The 13,165-nt window shown below is 38.0% G+C and overlaps 1 protein-coding gene across 3 annotated transcripts in view; it reads left to right on the top strand.

Moving 5' to 3' along the window:
- The window catches only part of LOC143289822 (uncharacterized), a 78,465-nt gene that overhangs the window by 53,539 nt on the left and 11,761 nt on the right, over positions 1 to 13,165 (top strand). For all 3 annotated transcript variants that reach the window (XM_076598993.1, XM_076598994.1, XM_076598996.1), the window contains exons 17-19: positions 79 to 265; positions 7,723 to 7,913; positions 12,540 to 12,680. In XM_076598993.1, the coding sequence (XP_076455108.1) occupies positions 79 to 265; positions 7,723 to 7,913; positions 12,540 to 12,680 (519 nt within the window). The remainder of the gene's footprint in view (positions 1 to 78; positions 266 to 7,722; positions 7,914 to 12,539; positions 12,681 to 13,165) is intronic.

The raw sequence follows: 13,165 nt of genomic DNA, 5'->3' as shown, positions 1-13,165 counted from the left end.
CTTGCTTTCTTGCACACCCACATTCAGACATACTTTCCCAGTAAATTCCCTGCACATTCTTGATGTTCCTTGTTTCAGTGTGTGGTGGATTCACAAACCAATCCAAAGGATCCTTCTCCACCCCGGGATACCCTGCTCAGATCCCCATCTCCCCAGACAACGCCACCCTGTGTGTCTGGTTTGTCCAACTGCCAGAGAAGACAGGCAGCGAGCCCAATGTGGTCAACTTCACCCTGCAGGCCATCAGCACAGGAGCAGCTGATGTGTGAGTTGTCTGCCCTCTTTCACTGCCTCTGGTGCTTCTGAGCACCTTGTTTTGGTGTCTGGGTGGTTATGTTTGTATCTGTGTGTGGGGTTGGGTGAGTAGGTGGGTATGTGGGTGGTTATCTGTGTGTATGTGGTGTGAGTGTGGTTGTGTATGTATGTGTGTGGTGTTTGTGTTGTGGTGTGCTGTATTCTGCTGTGGAGTGTGTGTTGAGAAGTGAGAGCATATGTTTAGAAGTGGGAGTGTGTGTATGTATGTGTGAGTGTATGTTTAGAAGTGGGAGTGTGTGTATGTCTGTGTGAGTGTATGTTTAGAAGTGGGAGTGTATGTTTAGAAGTGGGAGTGTGTGTATGTCTGTGTGAGTGTATGTTTAGAAGTGGGAGTATATGTTTAGAAGTGGGAGTGTGTGTATGTCTGTGTGAGTGTATGTTTAGAAGTGGGAGTCTATATTTAGAAGTGGGAGTGTGTGTATTTGAGTGGTTATCTGTGTGTATGTGGCGTGAGTGTGGTTGTGTATGTATGTGTGTGGTGTTTGTGTTGTGGTGTGCTGTATTCTGCTGTGGAGTGTGTGTTTAGAAGTGGGAGTGTATGTTTAGAAGTGGGAGTGTGTGTATGCCTGTGTGAGTGTATGTTTAGAAGTGGGAGTGTATGCTTAGAAGTGGGAGTGTGTGTTTATGTTTAGAAATGGGAGTGTATGTTTAGAAGTGGGAGTTTGTGTATGTCTGTGTGAGTGTATGTTTAGAAGTGGGAGTGTGTGTATGCCTGTGTGAGTGTATGTTTAGAAGTGGGAGTGTATGTTTATGTTTAGAAGTGGGAGTGTATGTTTAGAAGTGGGAGTGTATGTTTAGAAGTGGGAGTGTGTGTATGTCTGTATGAGTGTATGTTTAGAAGTGGGAATGTATGTTTAGAAGTGGGAGTGTGTGTGTCTGTATGAGTGTATGTCTAGAAGTGGGAGTGTGTGTATGTCTGTATGAGTGTATGTTTAGAATGGGAGTGTATGTTTAGAAGTGGGAGTGTGTGTATTTCTGTATGAGTGTATGTCTAGAAGTGGGAGTGTGTGTATGTCTGTATGAGTGTATGTTTAGAAGTGGGAGTGTGTGTATGTCTGTATGAGTGTATGTTTAGAAGTGGGAGTGTGGCTATGTTAATACAAACATGACACAAAAATAGGCTCCCCCCCACATGCATGCATCATGAGCATGTGCGTGTAACATGCTCCCAACTGCGCACACGTTATGTTAACACAAACAAGACACAAACACAGGTTGGTTTTTTATTTTTTATTTTATTTTTTTTTTTAATTTTTTTTCCCACATGCATGCATCATGAGCACGTGCGTGCGACATACTCCCACTTATGCACACGCTATGTTAATACAAACATGACACAAAAATAGGCTCCCCCCCACATGCATGCATCATGAGCATGTGCGTGTAACATGCTCCCAACTGCGCACACGTTATTGTTAGCACAAACAGGACACAAACACAGGTTGTTGTTTTTTTTGTTTTTTTTTGTTTTTTTTGTTTGTTTTTTTTGTTTTTTTTTCTCCAGTGATGCACGTCGCCTCGCCGCAGGAGCCCACTCACTTGACCAAGACTTACCTGTTTGTCTAAATGTGTGCTTTTCTCTTGATGTACTTTGTTTTTATTTTAATTTGTCCCGTCATGGATGATATAAATGATTGTCACTCAGTGATGGGTACTTATAAAGGAGTGTATTTTTCTTTATTCGAAAGCCTTTGCTCAGTTGTACTATGTACCATGCAAATAGAATGAGTGGATGCCCTTTAGACTCCACTAGAAAATATAGTATAAGTCATTAATTACTTGATATAATAGCCACAATAATAATAAAATAAAATGGAAAATATAAGCATTGTTTCCATGAACTGTCAAGGACTGGGTAACGTTAAAAAGAGGAGAGATGTTTTTCACTTTCTTAGACAAAAGAAACACTCCATTTATCTCCTTCAAGATACACATTTCGACCCAAATATTGAATCGTATGTTAGATCTGAATGGGGTTACACTTGTCACTTTGCATCTCATAATTCACAATCCAGAGGTGTTGCTGTTATGTTCAATAACAATTTTGAATTTAAAATTAAAAAGGTGTACAAGGATCCTAATGGAAACTGCATAATTATTTCCTTTACAACAGTAGAAAAGGATTTCTTAATTGTAAACATTTATGGCCCAAACAAAGATTCCCCAGAATTTTATGATGAACTGGAAAAAAATATTACACAGTTTGGATACCCAAACCTGATTATTGGAGGTGACTGGAATCTAGTTCTTGACCCACATAAAGATTATTCTAATTATAAACACATAAATAACCCTAAAGCTAGAGACAAAGTAGAAGATATTATGACAAACTTAGATATGTATGATGTTTGGCGAGACTTAAACCCTGATAGTACACGTTTTACATGGCGTAGACCATCCCCTTTTCAACAGAGCCGTTTGGACTTCTTCCTTATATCTGAATGTTTGATACAGTATGTGCATGAAGCAGACATCCAATATGGCTATAGGACAGACCATTCAATGATAGTTCTTAAACTTTCATTTGGCGAAAAAATTAAACGAAAATCTTTTTGGAAATTCAACAATTCTTTACTGAAAGATATAGATTATGTAAATGAAATTAAAGAAGAAATCAAACAAGTTATTAGAGAATATGCAGTTCCATTATACAATTATGAAGAATTAAGAAACATTCTAATGTCCGAAATACAGTGTGTAATATCAGACCAATTATTGTTAGATGTTCTATTAATGAAGATTAGATCAAAAACAATCTCATATGCCACAATGAAAAAACGTAAAACAGAGGAGGAAGAACAACAGTTAGAAATAGAAATACAGAACTTAGAAAGCAGGAATGTCAGAACATGTCAAGAAAATGATAGAATAGAAGAGAATAAGTTAAAGCTTGTAGATATTAGAAAAAAGAAGATGGAAGGAGTACTCATGCGTTCAAGGGCCAGATGGATAGCAGAAGGAGAAAAAGTATCAAAATACTTTTGTAATCTTGAAAAAAGGCACTTTGTAAATAAGAGTATGAAGAAATTAGTTACAGACAAAGGAGAAGAAATCCATGAACATAATGTAATATTAAAGGAAGTTCACGATTTCTATAAACATTTATATAAAAAGAGACTTATTCAAACATGTGAAATAGCAGATATTGTTAAGGAAATGCCTAAACTTAGTAATATAGAAATAGAAAACCTTGAGGGTGAAATTACTTATGAAGAAGCTACCCAGGCACTTAAACGCATGCAGAACAATAAGAGTCCAGGTACTGACGGCTTTTCTGCCGAATTTTTTAAATTCTTTTGGAAGGATCTTGGATACTTAATTGTCAGGTCACTAAATGAAGGTTTGAAGAAAGGTGAACTGTCACAAACACAGAAAGAAGGCATAATAATTTGTATACCAAAGGGTGACAAACCAAGAGAATTTATTAAGAACTGGAGACCGATATCTTTATTAAATGTTGTTTATAAAATTGGATCTTCTTGCTTAGCAAATAGAGTTAAGTCTGTGCTGTCCTCTTTAATTAGTGATGACCAAACAGGATTTATGTCTAACAGATTTATTGGTGACAATATTAGATTAATATATGATATGATTCATTATTTAAATTCAAAGCAGTTGCCTGGTTTATTGATTTGTATAGATTTTGAAAAAGCGTTTGATACTGTTGACTTCACTTTCATGATGAAAGTGTTAAAAGCATTTGGATTTGGTCCAGTCTTCTGTAGATGGATAAGTACCTTTTATCAAAATATTAAATCAGCAGTAGTAGTAAACGGAACGGCGTCTTCTTGGTTTCCAGTAGAGAGAGGATGTCGTCAAGGTGATCCCATTTCACCCTACTTATTTCTTCTATGTGTTGAAATCCTTGGCATAATGATAAGAGAAAATAAACTGATTAAAGGTATTAATATTAATAATACAGATCATAAAATTGCACAGTTTGCAGATGACACCCAACTGATGACCAAAGGAGATAGAATATCGTTTGAGGAGATCATAAGGACAACTGACTCGTTTAGTAGTTTTTCAGGATTATATATGAATGCAGGTAAAACTCAAGCAATATGGCTGGGTAGCAGAAAACAATGTCAAATTAGATATCTACCTCATTTAAAAATGGTATGGAACCCACCAAAATTTAAAATCTTAGGAGTGTGGTTTACTGTTGATTTAGAAGAATGTGAGGAATTAAACTATAAAGACAAAATGTCTGAAATTAGAATGTTATTTAGAATATGGATAAAAAGACCGATTACCCCTTTAGGAAGGATAGCTGTTCTCAAGTCACTGATTTTATCAAAAATAACCCAGTTATGGATGTTTCTACCAAATCCACCTGATGAATATATTGATGAGCTGCAGAAGGCATGTTTCAAGTTTATTTGGAACAAAAAACAGGATCGAATAAGTAGAAAAACAGTAATTAAAAGTACAATATTAGGAGGATTAGGAATGTTTGACATCAAACAATTTATTAAAGGTCTTAAACTGAGCTGGATACGTAAATTAAAGTTTTCAAACCATAAATGGACAATAATAATAAAAGAAAGCAATCCAGTTATCAAAGATATTGATAGATATGGACCCTGTCTACCAACACCTAATGATAAGAATAAGTTCTGGATCCATGTTTTCCAAGCCTACAAAGAATTTTGTCAGAAGGTCCCACTATTAAGTAGTAAAGAAGTTTTAGCAGAACCAATCTTTCTGAACCAAAATATTAAAATTGGAAGTAAGATTTTATCATACAGAAATTGGATGGAAAAGGGGGTCTGGAATATTTCTCATCTAGTGCACAGGGACAGTAGTTTCCTTTCCTATGAAGATTTTAGTCAAAAGCATGGAAATATAACAAATTTCCTTACTTTAAATGGTTGCATAAGGTCAGTTAGAAATTACATAAAAAACCTAAACATTAAAATTGATAATAACACTGCTTTGCAGATGAGAAAATCATTACAAATGATATATTCAGTGAAAAAAGGAACAAAAGTTTATTATGATACTCTAGTTAAAAACAATACGACCCCTAAATGCTGTAAGAAATGGAACGATTTGTTGCAACTGAACATTAATTGGAAACAGACATTTCACAAAATACACAAAATAAGTGATGTTAACTTAAAATGGTTTCAAATAAGATTAGTTCATAGGATTATTGCAACAAACAAATCACTGAAACAGATGAATATCTCTCATAATGATAAATGTAGCTTCTGTGGATCACATCCAGAAACCATTGAACACCTTTTTTGGAGATGTGAGATTGTGCAGAGATTTTGGACTGCTTTCCAAACTGATATTAATAACAAATGCAATAATGTATACAATGCCCAATTATGTGAAGAATTAGTTTTATTTGGAAACTCACACACATTTGCTACAGATGACATTTTAGATTTTATTATTTTACTTGCCAAAAACTTTCTGTACAAATGCAAATTCAATAAACAACCACCACAACTCAATGCATTTAAAACACAGCTCAGATACAGATACAAAATCGAAGAACATGCATCTTATATACTAATGAACCATCATGCTTTCCGTACAAAGTGGAACAGTTACCTTCCAATTATGGAAACTGTTACTTAATCATAATTTCACATGTTCCATAGTTACCATTCTATATAACAGTCCTTACTTTGTACTAATATGTCTTTATTTATTTCTCAATGTGTATTATTTGTTTGTTTGTTTAACTTTTATAGTTCCTGTTGTCTTTACAATGTGACCAATTACAAGTGTTCTTTTCCAATAATGCAGAAGTGATATACTCATGATCATTATTATTATGACATTATAATGTCACCACTCGCTTTCGCCTTACCCTAGATACCATTACTATAATAGTTGATACATTTGATGCTGTTGCTATGTCACAACTGGTCTAGGCTATTTACTATTAATGTCATCTTAAATCATCATGATTACTACAATCATTAAGATGTAAGTATTGATTGATTGAATGATTGGACAAATCTTCCTTTCTTCTTTTTATTTTTTTTTATTTATTTATTTATTTTTTGTTTTGTTTTTGTGTTATTGTGTGTGTGTTTGTTTGTTTATTTGCTTGTTGTTGTTGTTATTGCTGTTGATGTTGTTGTTACAGATTTGTTTTGCCTTGCTATAGCCTGTTTTGTTTTATTTTGTCTTATCTATCTCTCTGTAGTGGAAGATGCTACTGTTTGTTGTATACGGTTTGGTTCATACTATTCTCTGTATTGTATACATGTTTTTGGAAAATTAAAAAAAAAGTTTAAAAAAAGAAAAAAAAAAAGAAGTGGGAGTGTGTGTATGTCTGTATGAGTGTATGTTTAGAAGTGGGAGTGTGTGTATGAGTGTATGTTTAGAAGTGGGAGTGTGTGTATTTCTGTATGAGTGTATGTTTAAAAGTGGGAGTGTGTGTATGTCTGTATGAGTGTATGTTTAGAAGTGGGAGTGTGTGTATGTCTGTATGAGTGTATGTTTGGAAGTGGGAGTGTGTGTTTAGAAGTGGGAGTGTGTGTATGTCTGTATGAGTGTATGTTTGGAAGTGGGAGTGTGTGTTTAGAAGTGGGAGTGTGTGTATGTCTGTATGAGTGTATGTTTGGAAGTGGGAGTGTGTGTATGTCTGTATGAGTGTATGTTTGGAAGTGGGAGTGTGTGTATGAGTGTATGTTTAGAAGTGGGGGTGTATGTTTAGAAGTGGGAGTGTGTGTTTAGAAGTGGGAGTGTAGTAGTCTTCAGTTTAACGTCTTCCACTTTAAGTCATATTAGAAGTGGGAGTGTGTGTATGTATGTGTGAGTGTATGTTTAGAAGTGGGAGTGTATGTTTAGAAGTGGGAATGTAAATGTTTAAGTTGTATGTGTGTTTGCATGAATGTGCTTGTTTATATATAAATGCACTGGTGGGTGTGTGAATATGTTCAAATCCAGAGGTGGATGATACATGTGCAGTGTGCATAGATAGGTTTTGGTGATACTGTAGAAATAATATATACATATATAGATAGTGAAGTTTTGGTGAAAGTATAGATAGATTCATATACAGATAGTGAGTTTTTTGTGATACTGTACAGATACAGGTATAGATAGTGAAGCTGATTGTGATGGTCAGCGGTTTGGGAAGGGGAAGGAAGGGGTCATGGCGGTGGCACGCTTCACTGTGGCAACTATGAGGAAATTTGAATCCAGTTTTAACTTTGGTATGAAGTGTATAATTTTGTCATTCCTTTTGTCAGAACCTCTGTAAATGCGTTTACATTGAGCCTGAATTCAAAATAACTGATCCAATGGTGAATCAGTGAAGGAAAACACCTGACTTGTGACAGGAATGATGTGGTGAAGGTGTATAATGGAAACACCTGACTTGTGACAGGAATGATGTGGTGAAGGTGTATAATGGAAACACCTGATTTGTGACAGGAATGATGTGGTGAAGGTGTATGATGGAAACACCATGAGGCATGGACTGATTGAACTGAACAACAGCAAAGTGAACAATGCCCTCTCACGCTACAACTTGGCCATCATTGTCTTCAACTTCACCTCAAAGAACGGCGGTAACAGTGCTGATCCCCCCAAACTGGCCTTGAGAGTCAATTACACCACCTTCAGTAAGTGGGAATTAGTCATTTGCTTGTTTCATTGGTTTTTCACTGAAATGTGGAAGAAAGATTTTGAGGCTTGAATGAGGGCTTGGACACAAGAAGAGGAATTGAAGTGGAATGGCCCATGTGGCCCAAATGACCACGGTTTTTGGGGGGAGGGCGTGAAATATTTTTAAAGTTGGAAATAGAATTTCTTGGGATCCTACTTGCTTCAAAACTAAACTGGAATCAAACGCATGGCCTTAAATCATCTTGTTCAAATACCAGTTATGATAAGTAATGTCCTTTTTGTGTTGATTCTCAATCAGTTTTAAAAAGTTTGATCCTTTTTGAGAATAATCAGAGAGAAAATTTATCATTTGAAATTAGTATTGATTACACTCCCTATGAAAGGTTCAAATGTTGATTTTTATTGGATACCATCCCATACTGGATTCCATTATAACAACCGAGCAGATAAAAAGGGGAGCAAAGAATTATACAGACAGTATAAAAGTATTTTGCTCATTAAAGGAAATTAGTAATATACTAGAAAGAGACTTTTATTGGTGCTTTCATTCAGCTCAGTGGATTTTGGTCCAATTCAGAGACCAGTTCTAAGTTTGATTCTGAGACTATTACTGCGGACTAAATATTGCTCTGAAGTCAAAAGCATATACTTCAGTAATGTGACAATTAAGCATACAATTTTTGACTGCAATTTGATGAAGGCTTACCTGCACAAAAGTGTGTCATCACAAGTGACTGAGAACATTGAAGTTTTTTACTTTTTGCGTTCATTATCAGTTGTTTCGCTTGTTAGATTAACAACTTCTCTTGTATGTAGTCCATTAAATAATTTTCTGTAACTGTATCTAGATATCTGTTTCAAATTTCATCCCCAATTTCCCCAGCTCACCATTCATCCTCCTTCCCATCCTTTTCAAACAATAATACTCAGAGTATTCATTAATACTCTAAAAAAATTAAAAAAAATTAAAAAAGAAAAGGCTTCAGTCACTGATATGTGTGATGGAACATTAACCCCTTCACTGCTAGTACGTTTTGCTATGGCCTATGCTGAGAAAATTTTCAGAAAAACAAGAAAAACACGCCAATGACTTTAATTTGCTTATATTTCAAAAAGTACTGAAGATAAGTGCATAAAAGTATATATCAAATGAAAGGAAAATGAACCAAGATTTTGTTTTTGATACTCACATGTTCAAATAATTAGTCAATCTGACAGAAAAATTCCATAAAATGCATTAATAAAAAAAATTGGTACTGTCATTCCATCATGTAGGTGCTACAATATCAACCAGGTTATCAACCTGTCTTTCTTGTGACTGTTGTGATCAACCACACACACTGTCAAGGCTGAGCAACAGTGTCCAGGTGCATAAGACTCCAACACAGTCCACACAAAGAATTAAAAGGGTGTACTCACCCAGGATCTATCACCAGTAAAAATGCTGTGTGTGGTACTTGTAGAAACAGTCTTCAAGACACAGTGCTGGTTTGCTGGGGCAGTCTGGGCAGTAGAACCCCACATCCTTTCTTTGCCCTTTCTTCCAGCAGACTCTGTACCTCCTTGTGGCAGGGCCTTCTGTGGGGTATGTGGGATGAAATCAATGAAGTGCTGTTCACACAGACAAACAGCGTGGTCATCTTTAGCAGTGTCTGGGTCTTGGTCACCAAAAATCATGGCACTAATTACATCCTTCTGAAGTCCAGGAGTGTACTGCTGTTGCCTGCTTTTTTGTAGAGGATGTGTGCATTCAGCATGGCAATTTGTAGAAAATGCACACGCAGCTATTTGTACCACTTCAGGGTTTTCCTTATGGCATCGCAGGGCTGCAGCTGTTGGTCATGATGGTTCATGGCACCCATGTTTTTGTTGTAATCCAGAATTGCTGGAGGCTTGTTTACTGCCCTTTGGTCTTGCTGCTGCTGGTCTTCAGCTGTAGGTTTGTGGCAAGTTGTCAACTTCAGATGATCCAGGATGAACATCATGATCATCACCATGCTGCATACCTGAAACACATTGCATAAAAGACTAAGTTTGTTGGGTTTTGGTTTGTTTTGTTTTTTTTACATATAAAAAGATCATGAAATGGTACCATTTTATTTCTGATTGTTTTCAGAAGCTGAAATACAAACACACACATACCTACCCCACCCCCCACCCCAAACCCCCAAAACACACACACACTGAAACTGGTTCATGGTATGCCACACCCCCTTCATTCTCTCTTTCTCATACAAAACAAAATGACAACACATCACACACACACACACACACACACACACACACACACACACACACACTTCTACAAGTGTTGCATTTACAAAGTAATTTAGGCATACAGTTCTGTATATCATTCTCTGATTTCAGTTTTATAAACATCATCTCTCCCCCCCCCCCTCTCTCTCACTCTCTCACACACACACACACACACAACAACAATAACAACAACAACAAACCAATACACACTCAGGAACGAACACACAGAAAGCTGCAGGCGAGCGACACACGCTGTCATCAACAATGAGCCAGCCAGCAAGCCATGCCCCCTGGGCTGTGATGGTCAGACACAGTACCCACGTGACTGACTCTCTCACACACACACACACACTGGTCAGTGACTGACGAAGCCACTTACCACAGCTAACACATTCAAAACACACACAATGCAGTCATATTCATTGTTACAACAAACAGAAAGCAAATGATAAACTGACAAACCTTGTAAACACCCACCTGCATCTTGAATCAGCTGAGCTTGTCTGTCTTCAGTTTCGTCAAGCAACTCCCCCTCCCCCCCCTCCATTGTCAAAATCAGCGTCTTCGGCATCAACTTCACGCAGTTCTGTCTCATTCAGTCCACAATCTTCATCTCTACTGTTTGCATCGCGAAAGAATTCTTTCAATACAAGTGCAAGTGTTGGGGTTTGTCTGCGTTCAGCCATGGCTTTGCAACACAACTTGAGCTTCGTACAAACTTGCAAAACTTTCGCCATAAATATGACAGTCCGATGAATAATTTTAGCTTATGGAACTCAGGAGATAAAGAGCTCTCAGGGGAGCTAATTTAATGGTTAGCAGACTGTATTTTCTGCAATGCGGGACTCGAAACATAGAACGTTGTAACATGACGTACGGCGCACGTCAATACAGCATTGGTGAGCGACATTTCATGATGTACTCCGTACGTCAACAGCGCAGTCAAGAGGTTAAACAAAATTCCTTCTCTGCCCATGTGGTAGAACTGTAACTGTTCATTTTCTTTTTCAGCTTTCCCCCCAGGTTTTTGTTGTTGGACTCGATTAGTTATGTGGGTTTGTTTTGTGACATGGTTTCAGTCCTGGTGTGATGCAGTGAGAAAGCTGTGTTTTGAATCAAACTGATGATTGATGTTTTAGCTGTCCACAGCATCAGGGTTGAAGAGACCCTCAGTAATGATGGCTCTGTCACGTCATGATCTGTTTGCTTTGATTCCCTAACCCCTTACCTACCAAACTTTTAAAAAAAAATGTCTGCATCACAATTCCAGTCAAATTTGTATTCATAGGGTGCCTGTGGTGGAGTCTTGTTCCAGTGCTTGATGAAGAAGAAACTGACAAGCCAGCTGTATGTTGGTACACAGCCAACAGACACTCCCCCTCCTCTAGACTGACCACCACTCTCCTCACCCCTCTTCCCTTTCCACACTGCACTATGCAGTGACCAGCAACTGGTGCATGTTCGCTGTCATCTTATGCCAGACCTACTTTAAATCCAGACTGTCAGTTTCACTCTGTGTCACAAAGTGGGTAGTGACTTACCATCATAATCCAGATCAGCTCCTGAACCATCACCCACACCAGTTCTCAGGTTTTTTCCCCACTGTCCATATTTTGCAGTATTTCCTGAGCCACTTGTAAGGTTGTAAACTGAGTCAATATTGTCCTGTGCTGGACAACACCATTTTGACCAGCTGTGTCAGCAAGTGGTGTTAGAATTTTCCACTGCCTGTTGGTCATACAGTGCAGACCGAACAAGTCCAAGGAAGAGCAGGTTGCTTCCCTTCAACTATCGCCCATGATTTTCTGATGAAAATTGGATGTATGAGATGCGTCCTGTAGGCGTATCACATTGCGACAAAAGGGAAGAAAGTCATTCGTCCTAAAGCAGGCAACAATTTATGCAGCTTCAACCTGATGTCTCCCAGTTTGCCTTGAACCCAGAAGGCCCACAACTAATTAGTATGACACATTTAAACTTGATTGGTCCAGAAATGTGGGCAGGCATAGCAGTCATGGACAGTTGTTACAAACAAATGATAAACGTTCCACATTTCATAGAGTGGACCATTGTCTGTTTGTATTACAGCTGAAGACAGTGGAATGTTCCCCATTGACCAGGTTGCAGTGAGACATTCCAGTGCAAGATGTGTTGATGAAGGAATAAAGAAGTGTGCACTGTGGGTTGTTCCTCATTGACCAGATTGCAGTGAGACATTCCAGTGCAAGATGTGTTGATGAAGGAATAAAGAAGTGTGCACTGTGGGTTGTTCCTCATTGACCAGATTGCAGTGAGACATTCCAGTGCAAGATGTGTTGATGAAGGAATAAAGAAGTGTGCACTGTGGGTTGTTCCTCATTGACCAGGTTGCAACATGACGTGCACGAACGGCCTGTGTATGCACCCAGACTGGCGCTGCAATGAGAAAGATGACTGTGGAGACAACTCTGATGAACAGAACTGCATCAGTCCACCTGCCCCTGTAAATCCTCCCACTAAAAAAGGAAGTGAGTGTTACGTGTGCACATACATGTTCATGTATGTTTGTGTGTGTTCTTGTGAATGTGTTTGTGTGTGTGTGAAACATTGGTCTGGCTGTGTTTGTGTGTGTGTGGAACATTGGTCTGGCTGTGTTTGTGTGTGTGTGAAACATTGCTCTGGCTGTGTTTGTGTGTGTGTGGAACATTGCTCTGGCTGTGTTTGTGTGTGTGTGAAACATTGCTCTGGCTGTGTTTGTGTGTGTGTGGAACATTGCTCTGGCTGTGTTTGTTATGCTGCCATGAATTACTTTCCTCATCCATGTTCAGTTCATGAAGTGGGAGCATGGTGCCCTTTCAGCTGTTTAAATGTTGTGTTGTTTATTATTTGCTAAGAGAGTGCAGCACAAAAAAAAGAGAGAGAGAGAGAGAGAGATAACATGCAAGTTTTTGTGTGCATGTGTTCTTTGGATGATGCACATGGAATGACACAATTGTGTTTACTTACATAAAAG

This window comes from Babylonia areolata, chromosome 14 (genome assembly GCF_041734735.1).
Source record: "Babylonia areolata isolate BAREFJ2019XMU chromosome 14, ASM4173473v1, whole genome shotgun sequence".
Lineage (NCBI taxonomy): Eukaryota > Metazoa > Mollusca > Gastropoda > Neogastropoda > Buccinidae > Babylonia > Babylonia areolata.
This window is presented reverse-complemented; position numbering and strand designations above follow the sequence as displayed.